This window comes from Penicillium griseofulvum (genome assembly GCF_001561935.1).
Source record: "Penicillium griseofulvum strain PG3 chromosome Unknown contig_91, whole genome shotgun sequence".
In the NCBI taxonomy this organism is placed as follows: domain Eukaryota; kingdom Fungi; phylum Ascomycota; class Eurotiomycetes; order Eurotiales; family Aspergillaceae; genus Penicillium; species Penicillium griseofulvum.
The window spans coordinates 888014-913412 of NW_024467450.1; the positions used below are offsets into that span (position 1 = coordinate 888014).

Sequence of the window (25399 nt, forward strand, 5' to 3'; positions counted from 1 at the left end):
TTTGAGTGCATAGAGAAATAACATGAGCTGCTTCATTTCAGTTTTCCATTGCTGAACATCCTCTACACTTGGAAGCTCCCTTTCTGTTATGACAATGCTTAACGCGATGCTGCGCCGGACCCATGCGGACGGCGCTGCACTGAAGTCAATGGGGTCATTACCAGCTCGAATTCATGCCTCAAAGACATTATTTACCTCCCGTCAACCTCTATCCCGCTCCTTACATACTCCTCGTCGGCGACCGGCCCCTCAATGGCGAGTCTTGGCACCAATCTCGATGCCGATCCGATTCAAATCAGAGATCGCAGACAAAGCCGAACCTTTGAAGCGATCCCGTGTACTGACTGCTATACGCAAGGTCTCTACATTCTGCGGGCTTTTCATCATTTCCACAGGCGCTGTGGTTGTCGCTTTCTTCATCTACGATGCTAGTACATACCGCGAAGGTGCCAATGTGACAGATATCCCGGTCTCAGAATTGGCTCTTAATCCTCGACTCGGAGGGCCAAAGAACTTGCCCATTGCAGATGTTTTGGTTGGCGACTATGACTCGGAGGCTATGCTCCAGCAGAAGGATAAGCCTCGTCTGGTTGTCCTAGGCACGGGCTGGGGTACCATCGCCCTCCTTAAGAACTTGAACCCTGCGGATTACCACGTCACTGTTGTTTCTCCTACTAACTATTTCCTGTTTACTCCCATGTTACCTTCTGGCACCGTTGGTACTTTGGGTCTGCGATCGCTGGTCGAGCCCGTTCGGCGCATTATCGACCAGATTAATGGTCACTTTCTCAAGGCTTCGGCAGTTGATGTTGATTTCTCTACAAAGCTGGTGGAAGTATCCCAGGTTGGCCAAGACGGTCAGAGGAAGAATTTCTACCTTCCATACGACAAGCTTGTTATCGGAGTCGGTATGTTGTGTCAAAGAACAAGCAGATACGTAAATTTATTGACATTTCTATGTACTAGGTTGTGTAACAAACCCACACGGTGTGAAAGGCCTTGATAACTGTAACTTCCTGAAGACGATTGACGACGCTCGTCAAATCAAGAACAAAATTTTAGAGAATATGGAGCTAGCATGTCTCCCCACTACCTCCGATGAAGAGCGCAGGCGCCTGCTGTCCTTTGTGGTGTGTGGAGGTGGCCCAACCGGTGTTGAATTCGCCGCCGAGCTGTACGATCTCCTAAATGAAGATCTCCTTCATTCTTTCCCTCGGATTGTACGAAACGAAATTTCTGTCCACATCATCCAAAGCCGAAGCCACATCCTGAACACTTACGACGAAGCACTCTCTCGGTATGCCGAGGTATGTTTGTTTTCTCTACATTTAAATATCCCTTGGGATGATTATGGCGCTAACACCGTGTAGGGTCGATTCGCCCGCGATGGCATTGAGGTGTTGACCAACGCCCGTGTCAGGGAAGTGCGCGGGGATCGGGTTCTTTTCTCCCAAGTGGAAGACGGCAAGACCATCGTAAAAGAAATCCCAACTGGATTCTGCTTGTGGTCCACTGGAGTTGGTTAGTATATTAATATAATTACTCGACACGGAGTATCCTGGATCGAATCACCACTAACACCTCTTTAGCTCGAGCCGAGATTTCGGAAGTAATCTCTAACAAACTGGAAGGCCAAAACAACAAGCATGCTCTTGAAACTGATTCCCATCTTCGTCTAATTGGTGCTCCCCTAGGCGACGTCTACGCAATTGGCGACTGCTCAACAGTCCAGAACAACGTCGCAGACAACATTGTCAGGTTCCTCCGCACTGTTGCCTGGGAGAAGGGCCGTGACCCCGAGAAAGTGCATCTGACGTTCTCCGAATGGAAAGAATTCGCCAGCCGGGTCAAGAGACGCTTCCCGCAAGCCTCGAACCATCTCCGTCGCCTGGATCTGCTCTTCGAACAGTATGACAAGGATCACTCTGGTACTCTCGACTACGCCGAGCTGTCCGAGCTCCTACACCAGATTGACACCAAGCTTACGTCCCTGCCTGCGACTGCCCAACGCGCCAACCAACAAGGCGTGTACCTGGGCCGGAAACTGACCAAGATTGCCGCCGCTCTTCCCGGTCTCAGAGCCAATGAGATCGATTACGGTGACCTCGATGATGCTGTCTACAAGGCGTTTAAATATAAGCACCTTGGAAGCTTGGCGTACATCAGCAACGCTGCTATCTTTGACTTTGGTGGCATGAGCTTCAGTGGTGGTGTCATTGCTATGTATCTTTGGCGTAGTATCTACTTTGCCGAGAGTGTCAGCTTCCGCACGCGGTGTATGCTGGCCATGGATTGGGGCAAGAGAGCGCTCTTTGGAAGAGGTATTTCCCCTTCTTCTGTTTCTTCATCAATATTAGTGCCTTGCTAATGCGTTAATTCTCTAGATCTTATGAGCTTTTAAGCCAATGTTGGCTCTCACCTGTGATCTGTGATCTTATTGGTTGATCTAGAGACATTTATGATTGATTTTATATTGATTTTATTTTCAATATTCAGCAGACAGCGAGTCCGGAGGCATTTTGGTTGCTTTGAAACCAGTCCATCGATAGATCTTGCCTTGCCGCTTATTGATTAGTTTTCATAGCCAAGCTTTATTTATATTTACGGGTCGGATTTGTTGTGGCATAGCTGTCTTGTTTGATGCATTCCACCAAAGCCTTTTTCAATGCCAATCAGGTGATATTACATCCTAGATCCACCATACGCAGGTATGAACAACACTTGTGACCAGAATAAAGATTAAAGTCAATTGTATTTGTAAAGGGGATACGCCCCTATTGAAGCTAGCGAGATACCATCGCCCGGACACCGAGAAATGTGAACCCAAGACGCCGCGCTAGAAGAGCAAAGACAACAGTATGAAAGGAGGGATTTGACTGGTAATCAAGGCCAGCTTGAGAGGGATGTTGGATCAAGAGACCATTGGGTCTATGTCGCTATTGTTGGACATCAAAGAGTCACGAATGTTAGTAGCAAGGTCATTACTGTTACTGTTGTCGTGAGAATCACCGACCAAGCCAATGTCCAGGGTATCTGGGATGTCTTTTTTGGCCTCTCGTGCCTTTTGCTCGGCGTACGCCCGGGTCTTGACAAGATTGCGCAGCCGGGCCTCTTTACGAGCGCCCTGGTTCTGCAAAATTGCCTCGTTCACTTGGGTGGCGATGTCTTTACGAAGCGCAGGGTCCAGGAGGGACGCAAGCGAGGGGGCCAGTTTATCGCTGGGGAAAATCAAAAGGGCAAGGGTCCGCTCGAGGTCCGCTAGGAACTGAGGGTTTGTAGGAGCGCGCGGTGCAAGTTGTGCTGTTGCAAAATCCAGGGCAGGAGTAATATCGCTACCAGGGGTATCCATGCAGGTGCGAATCAACTCAACCAGCTGCAGACGCAAAAGGGCGAAGTGCAACGATGGGTCTTCGTCAAGGATCTATTGAAGTCTTGTTAGCCATGGCACTTGGCATGAAATGTGTGATATGCTGGTAAGATTCAATATTTGGCAGTTGCTCATATTAAGGACTGAAGATGTTTGTTTTTCTGCAAATGTCCCCGAAGGGAGTTTAAGAGTGGTGCATGAAACTTGGTAAAATCATAGCAAGTGGGGCCAAGGGATGTGAAGCTAGCAGGAAAAAGTCTTACCTGAGGGTTTAGCTCATTGATCCTTTCAACGGCCGCCTGGATATCACCCGAGTGAATCGCAGTACGAATTTCAACGCGCTCTTGGATGGCTTCAAGATCCGTTCTGAGTTGGATATTGGCCTCCACTGCGAACTTCTTCGCAGCAGCGGGATAGCCGTTGGTGATGAGGTAATCCATGACCAAATAGTTAATATCACTGCATTCTAATTGTCAGTAACCATTGATATAACGGATGAGCGAAATTTGTGCAGTGGTGACGTGAATCAGAAGGATAAGTCAATTTGTTTCTCCTCACATGTTTTCAGAGAGATTCCCAACTTAATTTCAAGTACATCATGTCACGGTAACAGACAGGTGGGGGTGGAGCAAAGATAACTCACGTTTTGGATGGCTTGACCTCCTCGAGCTTCCGCTCGAAGTGATGCCAAGTAGGCGTCGCAGTCGAGGGAGTGCGAGACATCTGCATAGTGTTAAAATGCCAGCAACCACGGGTGTCAAACCGAGAAGCATACAAGATTAGCAGACATTATGAATTGGATAGCCGGTCTTGAATATGATCTGAAGCTATCCGTAAAGCTGGAAGGCAACCCGAGAGACGACGGCCATGGGGAAAGGCAAATCGCTTTGTGGGAGATGACCGAGTTGGATGCGAAAGAGAAAAGGATTTGAAAAGCTCGCGGCGGAAGAAGTAGCTTAAGCGAAAGTATGCGCTAAACCCTAATGGGATGCTTATATAATTTATCATGCAACACGTGCCCATCACGTGAGAAGCTATGGGCAATCTTGGAACCTTCCAGGAAATGGGCCTCGACTAACCCACTTTAGGACTAGACATTAGGTAATTATCGTGGGTCCCCACCTGGACAGCTTTCAAGGCTCAATCGAAATCAAGAGGGACGGAGAGGGTCAAGATACCTACAGTGTATTGTTGCACACGTAGACATGGAATCAATTTCACCTTTATATTCTTTGTCCACTGAAGTGCGATATTCTCCACCATGGCACGACTTGAGCATTATTGGCATTGCTGGCAGCTCCGGCTCTGGTAAGAGTTCGGTGGCAATGGAGATTGTGAAGTCTTTGAACTTGCCATGGGTGGTGATTCTTGTAATGGTACAGCTTGCGAACTCTGGTGCATCTAAATTGAGACCTCGTTCTAATATGTTCGATGCAGGACTCATTCTACAAGACCTTAACTTCTGAGCAACACCAGAAGGCCCATGCAAATGAGTACGACTTCGACTGCCCGGAATCGATTGACTTTGATGTGCTGGTGGAGACCCTCCGTGATCTAAAGAAAGGGTAAAATTACTATTCTCCCCATAGTTCTTTCTTCTCTTTGCTCTGACTAGATGTAACACAGAAAGAAAGCGAACATCCCAATTTACTCTTTTACTGAGCACCAGCGGCAGCCTAATACGACTACCCTCTACTCCCCTCGTGTAATCATTCTCGAGGGGATTTTGGCGCTCCATGATCCTAGAATCGTCGAGATGCTAGATGTGAAGGTAGAACAGCTTCTTCCCTATTCTTGTGCTTGTCGGTGCTAATTTGATGGCTCAGATCTTTGTTGAAGCAGATATGGATGTATGCTTAGGCCGCAGGGGTAAGTTGCCTGAATCGTGCTACATTAGTCTCCATTAACAATATATAGTCTTGCGTGATGTCCGTGAGCGAGGGCGTGATATTGAAGGTATCATCAAACAATGGTTTGACTTTGTGAAGCCTTCTTACACTCGATTTGTGGAGCCTCAACGCCCTATCTCAGGTAGGTGGTCGTATAAGTCTGCAAACCATTGGTGACTTTTTTTTATAACTTTGAATCCTAGACATCATTATCCCTCGTGGTATTGAGAACACGACCGCTATCGGTATGTAATATCCTAGTTTTGAGAGCTACACACTAATTCATTTAGACATGGTGGTCAAACACATTCAACGCAAGCTGCAGGAGAAATCCAACGACCACACCGAAGCGCTTCGCAATCTAGGTTTGATTGCAGCTGAAGTTGAGCTGCCTTCAAATGTGCACGTCTTGCCCTCGACACCGCAGTTTATTGGCATGAATACTATTCTACAGACCCCCGAAACTGAGCAAGAGGATTACATTTTCTACTTTGATCGACTGGTTTCGATCTTGATTGAAAAGTATTGCCGTTCTTCTTAATTTGTGCGTTTCTTTACTGACATCACCTTGTAGGGCCTTGGATATGACATCGTACGTATCCGCAAATGTGGAAACACCACAGGGGAGCACATACCTCGGTTTACATCCCAAAGGTATTGTATCAGCTGTGGCTATCTTACGTGGAGGCTCTTGTATGGAGACCGCACTTAAGCGGACCATTCCCGACTGCATTACTGGTCGTGTGCTCATCCAAACGAACGAAAGCAACGAGGAGCCAGAGTTGCATTACTTGAAACTTCCGTCAAAGATAGAGGAGCATGCAACTGTTATTCTGATGGACTCTCAAATGTCCAGTGGAGGTGCTGCACTTATGGCTGTTCGTGTCTTGATTGACCACGGGGTGGAACAAGGGAGGATTGTTTTCGTAACTTGCGCAGCAGGTGAACGGGGCCTCAAGAGGCTTACTGCCGTTTATCCCAGAATCAATGTGATTGTTGGACGCATCGAAGAAGAGGGGGAACCTCGCTGGATAGAGAAGCGGTATTTTGGATGCTGATACGTTCATTCATTGTTGTTCATTGAAGTATATATTACATTGACCCATTCACAATGATTTATTTCCGAGACCAAGCATTCTGTTACCAGGCTTGACATTTACCAGATCTTATATCAATCTAACATATTTACTCAAATCTAAGCGAATACCATTACAATTTATGTTCTAAAGTTGTCTTGTTGTTTTGCATGGCATTGGGAAAGTAAAAAAATAAGACTTGCCGTTTTGGGAATACACGTGCCTGACCGCCCTTTCTTCGGCGGGCAGAAAAAAAGAAATAATTTATCGGCCTCGACGATTTTCACTTGCTGAACCCGACGATTTCTATTGATATCCAGGCATTGGAAAGATTTCATCGTGTCCTTGTGGTGTGCAAAGTGAAATTTCCCAGCTCTCACAATGGCAGGCTCAGACAAGAAAAAGTCCAAGGCCGGCAAGCCCAAAGGCGAAGCTGGTCCAGCGATCAGTACGTAAAGTGGAAGCTTAAGGCTTGTCTCCAGGAAACCGCAGGACCGTGATTACTGACTACTGGTATCATTTTAGCGGATCCTCGTTTTGCGAACATCCAGACCGATCCTCGCTACCGTCTTCCTAGCAAACGCCAGACTCATGTCAAACTCGATAAGCGCTTTGCGCATGTGCTAGACGATAAGGATTTCTCTAGCAACGCTCCTGTCGATCGCTATGGACGAAAACTCAGAAAAGATGACACCAAGGAAAAATTGAAGCAGTTTTACCAGGTGGACGAGGACGAAGATGAGGATGAAGACAGCGCCGATGACGACGAAGAAGTCCAGAAAGAATTGAAACGGGTCAACACTGCCTCATACGATCCTGCCCGTGATGGTGGATTTGAGTCCTCATCATCCGAAGAAGAAAGCTCTAGCGAAGAGGAAGACGAGGTGGAGGATGAGATCGAGTTCCCGGACGACCAGCGGTCCGAAGTGCCACTCGGGGAAGTGACGAATCGGATAGCTGTCGTCAACCTCGACTGGGAAAACATTCGTGCCGAGGACTTGATGGCTGTCTTTTCCAGCTTCCTTCCGTCTGGGGGGCGGGTGTTGAATGCCACAGTCTACCCCAGCGAATTTGGAAAGGAGCGCATGGAGAGGGAGGAAGTTGAAGGCCCCCCGAAAGAGATCTTTGGTTCCGAGAAGAAAAAGAACACCAGCGACGATTCTGAAGAGGAGGAACTTGACTCCGATGAGGAGGAGGAGGAAATTAAGAAGTCCATGCTGAAGGCTGATGACGGCGAAGAATTCAACTCTACACAGCTACGGCGGTATCAGCTCGACCGACTGCGGTATTACTACGCTATTATCAAATTTTCATCAAAGGACGTTGCGAAGCATGTCTACGATCTGGTGGATGGCGCCGAATACCTATCCAGTGCCAACTTCTTCGATCTTCGCTTCGTTCCTAACGACACTGATTTCTCAGATGACAAGGCTCGGGACGAGTGCTCTCGGATCCCTGATGGTTACAAGCCTACTGAATTCGTAACGGATGCTTTGCAGCACAGCAAGGTCAAGTTGACATGGGACGCGGACGATAAAACAAGAAAAGAAGCTCAGGCACGTGCCTTCCGGGGTTCACGCCAGGACATTGACGAGAATGACCTGAAAGCATACCTCGGTAGCGACAGTTCCGAGAATGAAGATTCAGATGACGAGGACGGAGGCGTCGAAGTTGTCGATAATACCGCCGGGGAAGCCTCGACCACAAAGCTAACTAAAAAAGAGGCCGAAAGGCAGCGCATGCGTGCGTTGCTGGGTCTGAGCGCCGAGCCTACCCGCACTAAGCCGGAACGCCCCGTCGGCGAGATGGAGGTTACTTTCACATCTGGCTTGGCTGGCGGCCATGGCAAGGATACCATCTTCGAAAATGAACCGGAGATTGAAGAAAGCACCATTGACAAGTACGTGCGGAAGGAGCGTGAGCGCAAAAAGCGCCGAAAGGAGAAACTCAAGGCTGCCAAGCCAGCTTCAGAGGATGACGCCGCAGTAGACAGTGAAGACAACAAGGCTGCTCCCGCTGAGGCGCCACAACAAGAAGAGATGGGATTCAATGATCCGTTCTTTGATGACCCCACTGGACAAGCTACGGCAGGTGCTCGACGCAAGGAGGAGAGGCGCAAGAAGCGCGAGGAGCGTGCCGCTGAGGAAGCCGCATCAGCTGCTCAACGGGCTGAGTTGGAGCTACTGATGGTAGATGACCAAAAGGTCAACATCAAGCACTTCGATATGACCGAGATTGAAAAAGCCGAGAAACAGGCCCGGAAGAAGGGCAAGGGCAAGAAGGGCAAGAAGGTGGAACCTGTCCAGACAGATGACTTTGAAGTCAACGTCAGCGACCCTCGTTTCTCACGCCTGTACGACACCCATGATTTCGCCATTGATCCCACCAACCCCCGGTTTAAGCCGACTTCCGGCATGAAGGCCCTGTTGGACGAGGGTCGTAAGCGCCGACGTACCGGTGATGACGCGGAGGCGGAGGCTCCAGCAGAGAGCCGGGATAGCCAGAAGAAGCAGAAGAAGTCCTCCAAGGAGTCTAGTTCCGAGGAGTTGAAGCGACTGGTGGCAAAAGTCAAGCGTTCTCACTGAGAGTACAGTATAACTGAAATGATTTGGAAGTTAATATAGTGGAGTTCAATGAAAGAAATTGAACTGTGGAATACGATCTCTTTATATCTACATTGGCAATATGAAACTAGATACTAGTAACATCCTTTTCAGAATAGATGACAACCAATGTGCCGTCTCGTTTCAACTTCCTACGATGGGAATGGTAAACGGAAACGGATACACGAAAAAGGACCGGCTAAAGAGCGGAACCACGTGGACAGAATAAGCTTAGTAGCCAACATGAAGAGCCCTGGAGTGTCCCTTTTCCCTAGGACCGGGGTATTTATAAACATGATTATTATAGAGCCTGTCGAGAGGTGTGGTATCTGGGGTTGCAGGCATAATCCTCGTATCACACGAGGTATGATTGACGGTGTAGAGATGGCATGTGTCCAACATGAGTAATTTTCAAATAAATCATTTTCCTCCAATCCCAATTTCATCTCCGTCTCAAATCACACAAATCAGCGCCCCGAGTAACACGATTGCTTGCAAGCCCAACTATACGGTGACACAAGCACGGTAGAAAATAGCGACATGGTAAGCAGTGATAGTGATTGGTAATAGCTCTCATTGCATGTACCTCCGATAGGCTAGAATACTCGGTGAAGCGAGGGTCTTTCTACACTGCAAGCTGTGCACCCCGTGATACTTCTAGAGCTGCACTCATTAGAGTCAGAGAAACGACTCTACAACAAAGGAGCAAAGCCTTGAAGGTCGCTATCGCGCACTATACATCTTGAGGCTGAGATCATGTGACTTCTTCACCGCCCTTTCACGTTCCCTCTCCACTGCCCCGGGTGGTTTCTCTGTTCAATAGACTGGGTCCCTTAAGAAGCTCTGGGATTATTTCACTTGACCTCTTGGTTTTCTACACAATTCAGATCAGACTGTGGAGTCCTCGTGGGTGCAAAGCCAATTCCCAAGTCTTAATTGCTGATCCAGGCCCCACTGCTGCACCTCATCCCACCTTCCACTCCTCCCCTCCCATAATCTAGGATATTCTCAATACCTTTCATCATTAGATGATGATTCTTGCTTCGTTGAATTAAGCTATGGGTGGATGCAGCCTAGATATCGCTAGCTGTCTGATACCCATTGTTACACTGCGTGATTCGACCGGCCCGTTTTCTTTTCCCTGCGTCCCCCAACTCACTCAGCACCTGTTCTCTCCGCGGGTCTTCCCCGTTCTCATTCACCATGCTTGGCCGACTCTTGAGTACCGCTGCCTCGACTCTAAACCCGGCGGCATACTCTGGACGAAGCAATGGAACACCTCTTGAGTCTGTGACTGAGGAGGAACATACCTCTGGTCTTCTTTTTCCCGACGCCAGCCTTCTTCGACGTTCCCATGCCCATGCCTTCCCATTACAGACGACCTTTAATTCCCCGAATGCCTCGACCGCTGGTGCATATGATGATCGTGGAGGAATGGAATTGGATGCAATCAAAGATTTTCGTGTGATTGTTGCACAAAATGCATTGGGCGACCGAGATGCATGTGTCTTACTTGACACTCGTGCGTCTGATTCATCCCCCGCCGGTCTTGGAATCGACCCACAAGGAAGTGAGCAGTCCGGCCAGAGACACACGCGGGCAGTCTCCAGCCTCTCTCGTGGAACACGTCGAAATCTCCTCACCCAATCCTCCCTCATTGAATCGAGCCCCCTCTCCGCAGCTGCAGATGCACGAAGGTCGTCACCAGCCAGCTCCGGTGCCTTTTCGCGGGCTAGAGGCCGTAGCTCTACGTTGGCACCACCTGGAATAGGGCATGACCCTGGCCACTCGCGACACTCCGACTCCAATGATACCGGCCTTCTGAACTGCATATTTGGCAGTAGCGCCTTCAGCTACCGGGGGTCATCTACGAAAATGCACATAATTTCTGCTGATGAAGACTCGGCAACCGGGGTAAGCGCTTCACCTGCTGCCCGCAGTCCACTTTCCCGGGCCTATACCACGGGGAGTCCCTCGGCTCCGATAGGAGTAACCCGAGCAGTGGAGGACAAGCCACCTTCCAAAGTCACAGTTCTCTTGACCCGCATGTTTAGTGTGAATCTTCCCGAAGGAGCGGAAGCATCAGCGGAACGAAATGACTACGCCAATGCTCTCTACCAAGAGTCATTGCCCGAGATGGAGTTCCCATTCCCGGATGTTTCTAAGCGCAAGAAAATCAAGGAGAAGAAAACACCCATGTACGCGGTTGCGATTACGATTCAGATTCCCTTGCTGCCACGGAATACAGGACGTCCTGTATCAAGATTTAGTACACCAGGCCCCGATTCTCCTCGGCCAAGGTTTTCAAGCTCGCTGGATTCTGACCACCGCTGGCCAGGTGGATTTTTTGATGATAGCTTATCTTCTGCCTCGCCTCCGGCTAGTTTGGATGAGCGTCTGGACTTGTTAGTTGATCATTGGGACGTTATCACACGTACACTCTCCCACCTGGAAAGACTTGTTCGCAACGAAATTCTCTTCCTTTTGAAGAAAGTGGACTCTTTATCCGGGCCACACCCAAAGCCCGCGAAGCCACCCAATATGCAGCGGACCAACCAGACCATTGTCCATTTGCCTGCCAACATTTTATCGGTCAACTCGAAGCTCAAAGAAGAAGCTATTCGCAGCTCTCGCCGAATCAGCCTTGCTCTTCAAACCCCATATGTGGTCACTGGACAGAGTCGCTGGGGCGTCTGGAGGGAGGAAGGCCGCTCAATTGTCCGAGGTCTGGGCGACAAAGAGCAGAACTTCTTCTTCTTAGTTGTTTTGACAGCGTTCTTGGGTAATCATACCGAGTGGCTCAATAGCCTTGGCCCAGAGTGGTATCGTCGACGCCATAACCAGCAACAGAAAGCGCAGCAGGATGGTGAACTCATTCTTGCAAACAGAACAGTCATTATATGCCCAGATAAGATGACTGCTCGCCGCCTTGTATTCCTACTAGCCGCTTTCTTGCCCTCCAAACAACGCATAGAGCCGTTACCTTCCCCTCTTAGGCCTGGCACATCGGCCTCAATGCGTGCTGTCTCTCAGAGCCCACCGACTGTGCCTGTCCTTCGCCAGGAATCTCTCCGCAGAGCGATCGAGCGACGAGCTCGTGCTCAACGAATGATAATGGGCGATAATGATCGTCACCAACGATCAGTGAGTGTTTCGTCTCAGGAGACAGCCCAGCGGTCATTAGATGGAGCTGAAATAACCCAACCGGCGGAACACCCGGCCTCGGTCTCGGCCCGTAGAGGGTCCGATGCTCGCTCCATCAAACCTCCCGGTGCAAACATTCATCCGAAAGATGCTCGGGCCATGAATACAAGCGGAGCCACTACTTCGATGATCACTCAGAGTAGCACTGTTCCTGTTCCCCATTTTACTTCTCAGCCAAGCCATTCTACCCAGGCTAGAACAGAGCGCAGCGCAGCAGAAGGCAACGATAGCCTAGCATCAGAAACTCTACTGAAGAGCCTTCAACGAAGCGATAGCTCTGCAGTGAGCACAAACGGCAGTGTTTCCTCAGCTGGAGGTCGCTGGGGAGGTATTTTCTCTGGTCTTTGGAGATCCGGTCAAGGCTCATCTACCGAAAGTAGCGAGCCATATTCCCCATCTGAAGCTCGCAAAAGATCCGCTTCTACAATCTCTGGTCCTGCTAGGCGCGGGTCCACCACTTTGACCCAAATGGTCAAGGAAGTGACTGAAAATGAGGATGAGCATCGGCCCGAGACAGCTCCTAGCGGGAATATCTCAATTCCAGCTGCTTCCGCTGCCGCTCCTCACAACACTCAGGCTGCCTCGCCAGAGCCGTCATCACTCACTAGCCAAGTTCGGGAATCCCCCTTGAAGCTGTCAGTCCGAGCAGATGAAGGAGTTGTGGATGTCGATCTTCCACTACCTGGGTTCATGTCACTTTCTTCGTCCGGCGATTCAACTATTGCCTCGCCAAAGAAGACCCGAACCTCCGTCACCAGCATGGATGCAGTTGCTTCTACACACAGCAGTGGCTCCGGATTTCCCGGTATCATGAAGGATAGCGATGGGCCGACTGCCCATGTGGCTGGTTGGCTGAAATTTTTCCATGAGGACTTCTCGCTCCAAGCGGTCCGGCCTTACGCTTCTCTTGAAGCAGAAATAAAACGGGCAATGCGGGCTGAACCATCCCCGTTCATCCCCTCCACATCCGATGTGGACGGATCAGAGCGATGGGTAGATGTTGCGACGACTTTGATTGCTGACACCAAGGCTTCTACGGTGAAACGACTCCGCTTGCGACGCAAGATCATAGTGGGTCACAGTTCTGGGGCTCCTCATACGCCTCCTTCCCCTGCCAACGATACCCCCCGTGGATCTACCGGAGGTGCCTCGGCCTCCCAATTCACTAGCTTCTTTTCTGGGCATGATAAACCTCACGCGCCTGCCACTGATGGGCAGGACCACGGCTTTATGGAAGAGCGGTTTATCGAGGAACCTGTGATGGACCTCGACGGGGTTCTAGTTGATGCTGTCGAGCGTGTCTTGGGACAGAGCGGTTACTCGTCAATGGCACAATCGCGTGCCCCTTCCCCCAACCGTGCTCGTAGAGCTGAAGATAAAGGCCCCTCTTCTAGAGGTGACGAAGCCCCTCCCCTTGAGGTGCCTCGTGGTGAGTGCCGCAAGATGGTGCTCGGGGCCTTGGAAGAAGTCGTCCGCCTCGTTACCGCTGAACACTGCCGTGAAGATCTGGACAGCACACTCGGGCTTGCCGACCGCGAGCGGAGACGAGCACAGTCAGGTGCTGATAATACGTTACGTGAAGGAATCCGAAAATGGCTCCTTGACGTTGAAGAAGTTTGGTGATTCTGCTTTACCAGGCTTTGATTTCTTTACGTTTGCTCCTTGCATATCCATGCATACTCGTGCGTTGTTCTTTTTTCTTTCCGCTGCCCAATCCTTAGTGATATGGTCTCGCCCGGTATGGCACCAGGCCTGGGCTTCTTTTTTTTTTTGACTACCTTTCTCTTTGATTTTTCTTGATTTTTCTTTGGCTTTGCCTCTTGCATTGCGACCTGTTTTGAATATGATACCCACCCACTTCGTACTGAAGTTTAGTTCTACTTGTGGGGGCTCTTCCCCTACGTTTTTAATATGACTATGGACCAAATTGATGCAAATGATATTAAGTTCCATGCAGTTCATTCTCTATTTGATTCGAATCTAGGAAACATAAACCAACTTCACGCTGTGGCCACTCGCTTCAACCTTTCCATCCGCAGTAGGAGAAACTTGGATAGTCTTCAAGATTTCATCTGACTGAGCCGAGTTGACAATCTCAACTGTAATCTCACTCCGTAGGCGCCCATTGACTAGCAACTCAATTCCAGACAATGCATCATCCTCAGGGGCCTTGATCGTGGGATTGGTGACAGTAACAGAGCCGGGACGGATCAAAATGGGCATGGTATCAAAGTCATGAGTCTCTGTGTACCAACGACCAGACTCATAAGACTTGGAATGATCAAACCACGATATCCATTTTCCAGCCTCATCATCGGAAGACTGAGGCACATAGAACGTAACCTCACCCTCCTCCGTGAACACTGGTGCAACTAGCAAATTCGGCCCAAACATATACTGTGTATCAACAGCATATGTATTAAGATCCTCAGGGAACTCCAAGAAAAGAGGCCTCATAAGTGGTGTGCCGTTTCCATGGCCCTTCAGTGCCTCCTGCAAAATATACGGAGTAAGCAAGATCTTGCGCTTAACGCAGTCCCGCAGCACATCCGAGCAATCCTCTCCGTAGATCCACGGCACACGGAACGAAGACGATCCATGCAGACGCGAGTGAGTCGACATAAGTCCGAACTGCACCCAGCGCTTGTACAGCGCCGGCGGAGGCGTTCCCTCGAATCCACCGATATCAGATGCCCAGAAAATGTATCCAGACAGCATCAGGCTCAATCCGCCGCGCAGGGACTCTGCCATAGCCTCGAATGTGCTCTCGCAGTCTCCACCCCAGTGAACGGGGTACGCCTGCCCACCTGGTGCGGTACTGCGGGCGAAGAGGAGACCTTGGTTGCGTCCGACACGATTGCTGAGTGTCTCGTACACGACCTTGTTGTAGAGGAGGGCGTAGTAGTTGTGCATGCGCTCGGGGTCGGCGCCGTTGTGGTATTGGACGCCCTTGACTGGGATGCGCTCGGCAAAGTCGGTCTTGAAGCTGTCGACGCCCATCTCCATTAGTCGCTCTAGGTGGGAGTTGTACCACTTGCAGGCGGCGGGGTTTGTGAAGTCAACCACGGCCATGCCCGCTTGCCACATGTCCCATTGCCATACGGAGCCATCGGTGCGCTATGGATTGTTAGGGGTTGTTTCTTCGGATATAATTCTCTTGTGTGCCACATACCTTGATGAAGTATCCGTTCTTCTTGCCCTCCGCAAATAGTGGCGATGCCTGAGCGATGTAAGGGTTGATCCAGACACTGATGCGGAGACCGCGCTCCTTGAGACGCTTAAGGTATCCCAAGGCATCGGGGAACATCTCCGAGTCGAAGTCGAAGTCGCACCACTGATAAGACTTCATCCAGAAGCAATCAAAATGGAAGACACCAAGCGGAATGTCACGGTCACGGAATCCATCAAGGAAGCCAGTGACAGTCTCTTCGTCATAGTTGGTTGTGAAACCTTTGGAACAATGTTAGCTTCTTTCATCCAGCTTTCCAAGGCCATATCCGGAACTCACTCGTAGTAAGCCAGAGGTTATAGCTCCACGACGGAACCAAGGAAGGTCTGCCAGTCAAAGCAGTATACCGATTCAGAATATCCTTTGGTGTAGCTCCATACACAACAAAGTACTCAATTTCCTCGCCAGGCACAGAGATGTTGACGCGAGTCGTGCGCTCAGACTGCACCTCCAGACTAACCTTGCCAGGGTGATTGACAAAAACACCATATCCCTTAGAGCTGATATAGAAGGGGATGTTCTTGTAGGCCAACTCGGACGAGGTACCGCCATCCTCATTCCAGATATCAACAGTCTGTCCGTTCTTGACAAGAGGGCCAAACCGCTCTCCAAGACCATAGACCTTCTCGCCAACGCCAAGATCAAGGCCTGCAAGCATATATCCCTGGCGCTCGGCGTAGATGCCGTCATCATAACGATGCTTATCAGTGCGCTGGTCGCGCACATATCCGATAGAACGGAACGTTTGGCCAGTCAATTTTTTACCGGCTGGAGAGCGGAATTCTAGGGCCAGATCATTGGCAGAGGTGTTCACAGCCAGATTGAGTGGTCCGCTTGTATAGTTGAGTTTCTTTTCGTCCTTATCGTGTTGGATCTTGGTGTGTCCGGTGGCCTTGTTCAAATGGTAGTGAGGACCATTGTCGTTTTGGCCGTCCCTTCATGCTGTTAGTATACCGTGGTGAACTGGTTGCAAGAACTCGGAGCTCCGCTTTGAGCCCTTCAGGTACTTACCAGTGGACAAGCTTCACGCCAATAACTCCCTCTAATGGTGAGGTGACCCGCGCGGAGACAGTTGCTGTAGATGTGTGTCAGCTTCTGGATTTACCAAGGGAGAATTGAGAACGCACGCGAATTGAGGGTGTGTCCTCGGTGTGCTTGGAACTTATTCAACAGCAGACTGACAGAGTCATCTTCAATTGAAAATCGCTCCACGTTGCTCATCCACTCGATGTTGACGCCATCCTATATCCAATTGCATATCAGTATTCATTCTAAGGCAAACCCATTAAGAGATTAAAATTACCTGCAGGCACCACATGCCCGCGGTGAACTTCATCTTGAGAGGAAGGGGAGGAGATATCAATTGAGATCCTTGTTCTTGTACTCGGTTCTGAGCTACCCCAGAGTTGCCTGGTGGCTATCTTTGAGCTTTGAATAGAATTGAGAAGCAGGGTGAAAGAAGAAATTGAATGACATGGCAGGACAGTCAAGCTCTTTTTGACACCGGCACGCCCTGGAGAACACCTGACTTCTCCATTCGACACGGCGTATCGTCCGCCATGGACTGATTTCGAATAGCGTGCATTTGCCAGCAGAGAGCTCCACTACTTCTGGAGCTTGGGGTCACATAAAGGCGGGGCAAATCCTTCGGAAGTTTGGCGACGCTGTTGGATTGGATGTCGGCCAACCAGAGCACGTGGTTAGAATGCCGGCTGAATGTCTGATATCAGGCTAAATCGACGGGTGGCTTGCTCTAGTGAGGGGGCGGATCGTGTTGAATCGAGGTAAAAGACGAGTATATTGGTATTCGCACCCAAATCGAGATCCCAAATCGAGATCCCAAATCGAGATCAGAAATAGAAAAAGGAAATATATGTTGTACGGAGAACATGGAGGTCGAAATCAAGTTCGTTTGACGGGTTTTGCTTTACAAAAAATATATATAGCTAATATCGCATTTCATTTGGGTCCAAAATCATCAGAGCATGGGTATCTTTAGATGTTTAGATCAAGGGTCGTAAGCTGCCACTCCTAGGGCTTGCATTGTAGCTGAGACTTTCTCCTCGAGCCCTGGCACGTGTAACTTCCGGTGACATTAGGCCCTCGCGGGACTCACGGGTGATCCGGGATGGCAATCCTGGCGGCGGTGAGATATGATGACTGACTACGCTGGCAGGAAGCTCAAGTGATGGGATCGATGCATCCATTAGGTTTGTGGTACTCGATTCCACCTTCGTGGATAATGGACGAGTATGCGATTCCGAATAGAACTGCTCCAGTTGGGCTGCATCGTTGCAGAATTCAGCCAAGCCGTTAAGAATGTGTTCCGGGGCTCGGTACAGGTTTGCTGAGTCGATGGTTGCTGATCCCAATGGGGTAATTGGGCTGCCGATGCTGCCAATGTCGTGGACGGGCCGGGTAATTGGAGAAAGTCGAGGTGAGACACGGTCAAGTCCATCGTGGTTCGGTGCACGGCCTCGGAATTCCGACCGATTGTGATTCTCGAACCGGCCTGCGTCTCGACTCGCCGTGCTGCGGGTACTCACCAGCCGGTTGGCAAGGAGGAGGAAATCGCCTTCGTCGGTGATCTGCGCTAATATGCTTCCGGTTCGGTGGATGAATTGCGGGTAAATGTAATCGGGTTTCCCCCAGGAGTAGGATACTTCAACGTCTGCTGGGAATGCAGAGCAGGCTTCGAAGTCTAGTACGAAATCAAATTTCCGCAATATGGCCTTCTGGTAGTAGAGGCGATCCGGCGGTCCCGGTTGCGCAAATGACGCATTATTGAACACTGTGTGTAGTGGTCCTTTGGGTGGTGGGACCTTGAGTTTGATCTCGTAGGGTTTCCGGAATGGCTGCGTCTTGTCGATGGCGCAGGCTTCGGCGATCGGCACCTGAACCAATTTCAGCCCGAATTTGTCAGCAGTCGAGGCCCAAGAAAGCACGGTATCTTCAATCAACTTGGGGGTCGTGCTCATCCAGCTGAGTTCGATATGGAAGCAATTCTCGGGGTTATGTAGTCGGTCCCAGTGAAGGTCAACCACTTCCGGCCGATTCGACCGCTTGCGCGGATCAACATCGTATTTCATGGATTTAGATAGCATGATGGCGACTTTGTTCTTCGGCCTGGAAGGAGTGCTAGGGGTCTGTGGTATGCGCTCGTCGATGCTGTCTGATCGAGCTTTGAGGCTGGCAGGAGAGTCCTTGGCTGTCCCGATGGCAGGTGTTGACGGCATTGATTTGTCTGACCTAAGCTGAGGGAACCAACTTCCTCGAGACTCTGGACGAGTGACACGATACTCGGCACATACTTGATAGAAATAATTGCCATCTCGGAAATTGTGTCTCTTCTCCACGTGCTGGAACAAGCCATGATCGATTAATTCGTTGCCAAATTTGACTGCTTGTTCACGGGTATCGATATCACGTATGTTTTGTAACAGCCAGGTTGTGAATTCAAACCCGATGAAGCAGTTGTAGTGTAGTCTCCAATGCCACCGTCGGTCCATCATCCGGACACCTTTTTCGCCCTGGATAATTTGCGCCAAAGTCATAAGGCTGATGTTAGATCTGTCCAACAGTTCCGACTCTGGTAAGAGCTGAGCAGGAGGGTTGTCAAGTCCTGGGTCAGTGAGAAGCAAACGATCTAGCTCTGCTGTAACGATTTCCGATGGATTGCGTGTTTGGTACATGATGTTCAAAGGATTCTGGTCTCGCTTGGGATTTGACGTCTCGAAAAGCTTTTCCTCTGGCGACACGTATTTGTACCGTTGCCAGATATGGGTCAATTGACTGATGCCGAGCAAATGAATTTCTTCCTCGTTATCTTCATGCGAAGTTTGCAAATTGCGCCGAGAGTTGGCATGAAGTTGAAGTGGAATCAAGACGTAACGGACTCGCCAGAAGTGCAGCTGTTGTGCTGGGTTTTGGAGATAGTCTCGATGACCAGCCACATAATTATCGGCATAGTTCCAGTTGTACTCTTCGGAGGTTGGATCCAGCTTGATATTCTTCACTTCATATTCCGCGCTCAATATTGTTTTCATCGCCGGTTGATAGAGAGTAAAGGTAGGCTTCCTGGGAGAAGTAATAACCGCAGAGTTTTGATGCGTAAAGCGAGTCACTTCAACTTCTCCATCTTGGATGCAGACGAGTCGATGAATCGTGTTGCCCTTGGAGAGAAACATTGTGAGCCCATCGCGCTCTAGACCTCGGAAATCGAAGACGTTCAATGATTCAAGGGCGGGCTGCGCGGAGACCTCAGCCACATGTTTTCCAACAATTATTTGGAAGCCATGGGAAAGCCGTAGCGAGATCATTTCGCGTAAAAGTACTCCACGTGTCTTTGGTGCTTCAATGCCTTCGGAATCTTCATTTGGGAAGACACGATATGGTGTCTGTAGATAGTCGGATGCAAGCACACTAGCTGTCGGGAATTCTTCCGTCGTCAATGGAAGCACCGCGGGGGATTTTAAGCTCTTCCACTTCACCACAGCCACATGTGGAGGGCGAGGATACGCATGTTGCCAACGGCCAAACCAACTAGTATCCCGAAGCACGTCTTTGGGGGTATTGCATGGGTTGACAGACCGAACCCAGGGAGACAAAGCTTTGCTCGGGGAGCCCCGCGCATATGGCTCACGTGGACTATGGTTCAGAGTGATTTCGACCTTGTGATCGTTCGGATGATCTTCACTATGGTTCCGACCGACTTCGTTCGTTGCCGTTTCCAGCGGCAGTGATCCATGGGGGCCCACCTGCTCTGGCTGTTCGGATTCCTTTGGTGGATTTTTGGGAGATATTTTGATGGAAATCGGCTTAGCAGGGGTCTGGGATGACTTGGTGGGTGTTGAAGATGTCGAAAGAACCTCGAAGACTGATGTAGTCGATGCTGTTTCTGACGGGCTCAAAGAAGTGATACTTCTGGAATCCGAAATCGAGCCAGCAGGAGTCTTCTGGTTTGTCATGGGCAGAGCGCTTGCATGTTCCACATTGACCCCTGTGCTTGCCAAGGCTCTCGGGGGAGTAGCGCTCAAGCCTCGAAGCGCGAAGCTAATCGTCCGAGAAATCCGTGAGGCGATTGGAGCCGGCGTTTTTTTTAGTGCTGGTTTTATGGGAGACATGCTCTTGCCCGAGCTTGGGCTTCTTGGTGTGGTCATATTCGAGTCAATTCTTCGAGGCCCAGAGTGCACAGAGTCATTCTCGTCTGCTGGATTCGTTTCATGATGGCGGAGGCGCGTGATAGAGCGGGCAGATAGCCGTTCATGCACTCCGCCCCCAGCAGCCTGGACTTCTGACTCACTGGGGCGCTTTGCCTTAGGCGCTTTGCTAGCCTGCTGCCGTTTCGGAGAGATAGCGAAAAGGTTTTCATCGTATTGGTCCATCCAAGACATCACTGCCTTGCGTGAGCTCTGTGTATCTCGAGTTTGCGACTCATTTTGGTCCGCTGCGTTTTGAACAAACGATCCCGGGCGAAGGCTATCACTAAGCTGTGCCTTGAAAGATGAAGGATTCGCGAAACGGGCTTTAGGGGGAGCACGACTAGCTGAACTGTAACCGGGCCAAGACCCACGAGATTTTGTTCCACTGCGCCCTTCAGTTAGGTAAGGGATTGTGATGTTTGCTTGTTCACTTTCCATGACTCCCATCATTTGGATCTCGTACATGCGCACTCGTGGCGTGAACGCCTTTGATGGTCGAGTAACAGTAAGCGAGATAGGCGCGTTTGGGTCTTTCTTCAAGATTCGCCGGGCCTCTCGGTATGTTTCGGGGTTCCAATAGGATATGTCAAGCCAATGGGGAATACCAAAGCTCCACTCTTTGGATTGAGGGGTCGCCCGTGCCCTCATTCTGGTCGCAGACATATATGAGCTTGGAGAAAGATATGATGATCTACTAACAATGCTTGATAGGGAATGGTGAATCTCTGAAGACATCCTATCCCTATTAGCTTCGCTGGGTCTAGCCCGTCCCGAATCCCCAGTATCTCGCTCCACTGGCTCCCGGTACTTGAAGAGTGGCACAGAATGGAGAGGCATCGGACTCAAACAGACCAAGTCGATTGCTATGCCTCGGTTCGCAAGGGCTTCTGTTGTAGAAGCCAGAGACTCGTAAGAGACCTCAAAAACGCCACTACCAGGGGTAATAACAATGATTGAGGTGCCGGTGTGGACCATGTCTCGATCAATATGGTCGAAAGCTAGGTGAGCAGAGGCGAGGTGAATGGCCTCTAAGATGTTTCCCCGAAGTGCTGAAGTTGGGTGCCCGGCAATGGTCGCCATGTATGGCTTGGAATGGGTCTTGTTACCACTGCTGGGTGCAATATCAATGTCGTCCGTTTTCAGGATTGACACATCTCGCAAAAAGGTCCTAAATTCCCTTTTCAACTCGTCTAAGATGGTTGTCCAGTGGCCGCTTGCCATGTCATTTACTACCACACGGTAGAAATCTCGAGTCGGAACTTTGTTTGGCCTGGATTTGCTGTTCAAGTTCGCGGTGCCGAGTTTAGGCTGGCCTGGGTTGCTAGGTCTATCATATTCGACTCGAGTGAACAGTACAATCGTCACGAGATGTTTTGCGTCCGAATTGGCCCATCTCTTGAAGAGTTCCGGCAGGAAACCATTGATAACCCGACTGAAGAGGATGTCACCAGTCCCCTCCGAGTCGAAGTCCCACATTTCTTTCGACATTTGGATGAATAGGACATATTTGGCGGATTCGCTTCGGAAAATAGGGATCGTTTTCGGCGAGAAGTATCCCGAGAGACATTTCTTTTCTCGGATAAAGATGTTTTTGACAGTGGCTTTGATGCTTCCCATGAACATGATCTTTTGTCCTTTGTATATGATTTTATCCGATAACTCTGACATGACTAGTCTCCACATGTCCGATCGGACCATGTATTGATCGCGAAAGGCGATGTCGACATGAGACGCCGCACATTGATCTCGATCCACAATCGATAATAGAACTTGCGTTCTGTTCTTGAAACCAAATATGTTGGCAATATTGTTTGTCACTGAAATCTCTAATTGAGGATTTCGAGCTTTGGTTTCTGGTGGTAAGGCCTTCACCACGAATAGACAACGGCTCTGCAGCGGAGTCTTGAATTTTGAGGTGCTATCCGCCTGAGTCGCCGAGTTGAGTTCGGCATGACCTTCGCGAGCAGCTTTCAAAGCTGCGTCAGGCTTTATACTAGAATAGCCGGCATCGCCAGGTCCCCGCATGGGCAGGATCTCGACGACATCACCAACTTGCACTTCAGTTTCGCCGAAAGCCGATGGATTCAACAAAATTTCTTCGCGCGAAAACGTCTCATCGTGAACCCAAAGCGCACATTGATGCCGTGTCCAGCTTGCTGAGGACAGCCTGACAGTCCGGTCATCTGTGGCTTGGTCGTGGTCGTGGTCACGGTTCGCAGTCTCCAGTGAGTGAGTGGAGCTGCTCTCCAAGCTCGCAGCGCTCACTTGTCTCAGGTGCGACCGCCGCATGGGCCCGCGCAAAGACATTTCTGTTTGCTATTATGGTTGCATTTCACTGAAGCTAGTTAATTCAAATATCAGACTGCGCCCATGAGTTCTTGAAAGAGATAGCCTTTGCAAAGGGGAGATATGACGGTCACGTGAATCAACACCATCACATGATGTTCATGCCTGAGGCAGAATTTAGACATCGATCCATATCGCACCATACAATAGCAGCTGTTGACTTTCAAGTATCATATGAATTGAATTGAATTAATCAACTCAATGGCCAATGAATATTTGCGCTATGCTGAGAGCCAATGGTGGAGAAATCAGTCAACTGCTGTTAAATTGCAGATTTCTAGAGCCAGCCGGCCCAGCCCTACATGGAGAGTAAACATGGATATCAACGACCTGTTCTAGCCGACAATCTGGCGCATATTCTTTGTATACAGTAGGGAAGAAGCTTTGAAACATAGTTTTGTAGTTTGCATTGCCACAGGTAGAACGTATCTCGCTGGGCTGGATTCGTAACAATGGTCGGCTAAATACGCCCGCAGGTGGGATTGACCAAACAGAAGCGACAGAATCAGAAGATAACATTTGGAAGCAAGAAAAGCGGTGGTAAGGATCGTGCATAGTAAATAGTACAGATGTAAGTACCATACAAAAGTAGCAAAAAGTAGGATTGTATTGCGCACAGATGAGGGCTGAACCGATCGATCATAATATCCTATGCTCCGATGGCCTTGTTAGATCGACATTTATATCTCAAATCGAGCCATCGGCGCTGGAGTCATACACATACACATACATGTACATGCACCACGAAACCCCCATACTGGAGGAACACTCAACTGGACACAAGCTTGACCGAAGAGGCAAAATCTTGAGCCACCGATCTCATTTTTGCCTTGGCATATCTCTCAATTGGTGCTCAGGAGGAATGGAGGGTAACTGTCTCATTAGTTTGAGTGTTGGCCGTAATCCCCTTGAGTAGATTAAAGACCTAGGTTTAATTTCCTTGAGAGGATTTTTCACGCCGTTGATCTTAGATCGAAAATTCGGGTTTTGCCCCTGCGGTAGAAGGATATTGGTCTCTTCATGACCCGTCGCGTCTACTTAATTGGTTGCATACGATGCGGAGTTGATTTCCGGGTGGCCCCTAAGTTCTTGTCTATTGCCTCACAACCCAATTTGAGCAACGTTTTTGATTATCCCCAACACAGATCTCCGTTTGTTTCAATTGATCTCTGGGGTTTCCCTAGAATGAGCACTGACCGATGGCAGGTGTTTGCATGTTGCGCTAACAGAAAAAGCAAGAACAACGGGCGCATTACTCCCTAATCTATCCCTATCCTCGCACCCTAGGGCATCTTGAAGTTTCGAAATTATAAATATTGTAACTTCTGGTACCCGGATAGGATGCCCTGAGAATGTTTTATGTTTTATACTCGGCCAAGTTGTTCATGCCTAGGCTCACTGGTGACTGGTGCACGTCATGGGTACTGTCAGAGTGCCGTAAAATCATGAAAAAAATAAGCCGAGCGCGTCAAGGGTTGAGGCCAATTGCCATTAATCGTTTGGCCTTTCTCATGTAAGTAAAGAATCCTCTTTTTTCATTCTGTTTTGATGTCGTGCTCATGACAATGGCTCTTTTCCTTAGTACACCTAAGCCTCTCTGTCGGGTGGCGCACCCACGCGTCGACCTTTGTCCGGCATGACCGCACACTCCTCCATGCTTCCAACGTGCCCTCGGGGTATTAAAAACACCCTCATCGCCCCGTGGGAACACAGTACGACCAGGTCATATCCAACAGTCTTGAGCAGAGCGTGCAATGAGGTCTGGGCACCACGAGTTCATATCACGGACACGTCATAGTCATATCACGGTCACATCACGACATCTCTCTCCAGACTTACAGTGGTATCTTCATTTGAATTCTCAATGCAGAATGCTGGTTCCCGAAATACCTTGCAGCTCACAGGCGGTGCTAGCAATGCTGCAGACATCCAACTGCCCAACTGTCTGCCGAAACCCGAGCGCGTAATCAAACACAGCCCGTCGAACCGTTGGTACAAGGGAGTCAGAAAAAAACACAAAAAGATACTACTAACAATGGAGTTGTGATGATTTGTTGTCTTGCTTGCCTCTTGATCGTGCCGACATCGGTGGGACTTCATTTTGATGGTGAATGGGTACCGACCAACCCAAATCGAGGCAAGCGGGGAGGAAAAGAAGACGTGATTGAAAAGCATTGAACATTTGACTCGGGCGTTATTCTGAGCTTCGGTGTTTCTGGGGTCTGAAGGCACAACAACTGCTCAACCCTTTCCAAGAGCCTTGAAAGGGGAGATAGGAAACCTAGGCGGCAAGCTCACCGCAGACGGTATCCAATGTCAAAACAATGTTCATGAAATGGAAGGTCGTTTGAATGCCGATCTATCGAGATTTGGAATACCGGTGATTCTCGGTCCGAAATAGGGCGGTACACGGAACGTACACGACAGAACCATCCCTTATGATAGGGAGACTATCAATCAGTCTCACGTAGCCTATCAGATAGG

The 25399-nt window shown here is 49.6% G+C and overlaps 7 protein-coding genes across 7 annotated transcripts; 4 read left to right on the forward strand and 3 right to left on the reverse strand.

Annotated features, from left to right (window-relative positions):
• Positions 1–94: 94 nt before the first annotated feature.
• On the forward strand, positions 95–2401 carry PGRI_066340 (putative NADH-ubiquinone oxidoreductase 64 kDa subunit; the record flags this gene model as incomplete). Its single annotated transcript, XM_040794348.1, has 5 exons — positions 95–908; positions 967–1307; positions 1371–1521; positions 1590–2321; positions 2385–2401. 5 exons carry the CDS (start codon positions 95–97, stop codon positions 2399–2401), a joined length of 2055 nt encoding a protein of 684 aa, XP_040649598.1.
• A 510-nt stretch (positions 2402–2911) lies between these two features.
• On the reverse strand, positions 2912–4157 carry PGRI_066350 (glucose-induced degradation complex GID8; the record flags this gene model as incomplete). The annotated part of the gene is made up of 4 exons (XM_040794349.1): positions 2912–3421; positions 3631–3826; positions 4011–4090; positions 4143–4157. 4 exons carry the CDS (start codon positions 4155–4157, stop codon positions 2912–2914), a joined length of 801 nt encoding a protein of 266 aa, XP_040649599.1.
• A 641-nt stretch (positions 4158–4798) lies between these two features.
• PGRI_066360 (uridine kinase family protein) lies at positions 4799–6314 on the forward strand (the record flags this gene model as incomplete). Its single annotated transcript, XM_040794350.1, has 7 exons — positions 4799–4932; positions 4994–5138; positions 5194–5236; positions 5285–5398; positions 5460–5501; positions 5547–5778; positions 5831–6314. 7 exons carry the CDS (start codon positions 4799–4801, stop codon positions 6312–6314), a joined length of 1194 nt encoding a protein of 397 aa, XP_040649600.1.
• Positions 6315–6713: 399 nt separating this feature from the next.
• On the forward strand, positions 6714–8917 carry PGRI_066370 (pre-rRNA-processing protein ESF1; the record flags this gene model as incomplete). Its single annotated transcript, XM_040794351.1, has 2 exons — positions 6714–6780; positions 6858–8917. The coding sequence occupies 2 exons, from the start codon at positions 6714–6716 to the stop codon at positions 8915–8917; spliced, it is 2127 nt and encodes a 708-aa protein (XP_040649601.1).
• A 1221-nt stretch (positions 8918–10138) lies between these two features.
• PGRI_066380 (uncharacterized protein) lies at positions 10139–13762 on the forward strand (the record flags this gene model as incomplete). Its single annotated transcript, XM_040794352.1, has 1 exon — positions 10139–13762. The coding sequence occupies one exon, from the start codon at positions 10139–10141 to the stop codon at positions 13760–13762; it is 3624 nt and encodes a 1207-aa protein (XP_040649602.1).
• A 357-nt stretch (positions 13763–14119) lies between these two features.
• On the reverse strand, positions 14120–16704 carry PGRI_066390 (putative sugar hydrolase; the record flags this gene model as incomplete). The annotated part of the gene is made up of 6 exons (XM_040794353.1): positions 14120–15256; positions 15312–15589; positions 15648–16303; positions 16380–16443; positions 16496–16610; positions 16672–16704. The coding sequence occupies 6 exons, from the start codon at positions 16702–16704 to the stop codon at positions 14120–14122; spliced, it is 2283 nt and encodes a 760-aa protein (XP_040649603.1).
• Positions 16705–17371: 667 nt separating this feature from the next.
• iml1 (GTPase-activating protein IML1) lies at positions 17372–22876 on the reverse strand (the record flags this gene model as incomplete). The annotated part of the gene is made up of 1 exon (XM_040794354.1): positions 17372–22876. One exon carries the CDS (start codon positions 22874–22876, stop codon positions 17372–17374), a length of 5505 nt encoding a protein of 1834 aa, XP_040649604.1.
• Positions 22877–25399: the final 2523 nt, after the last annotated feature.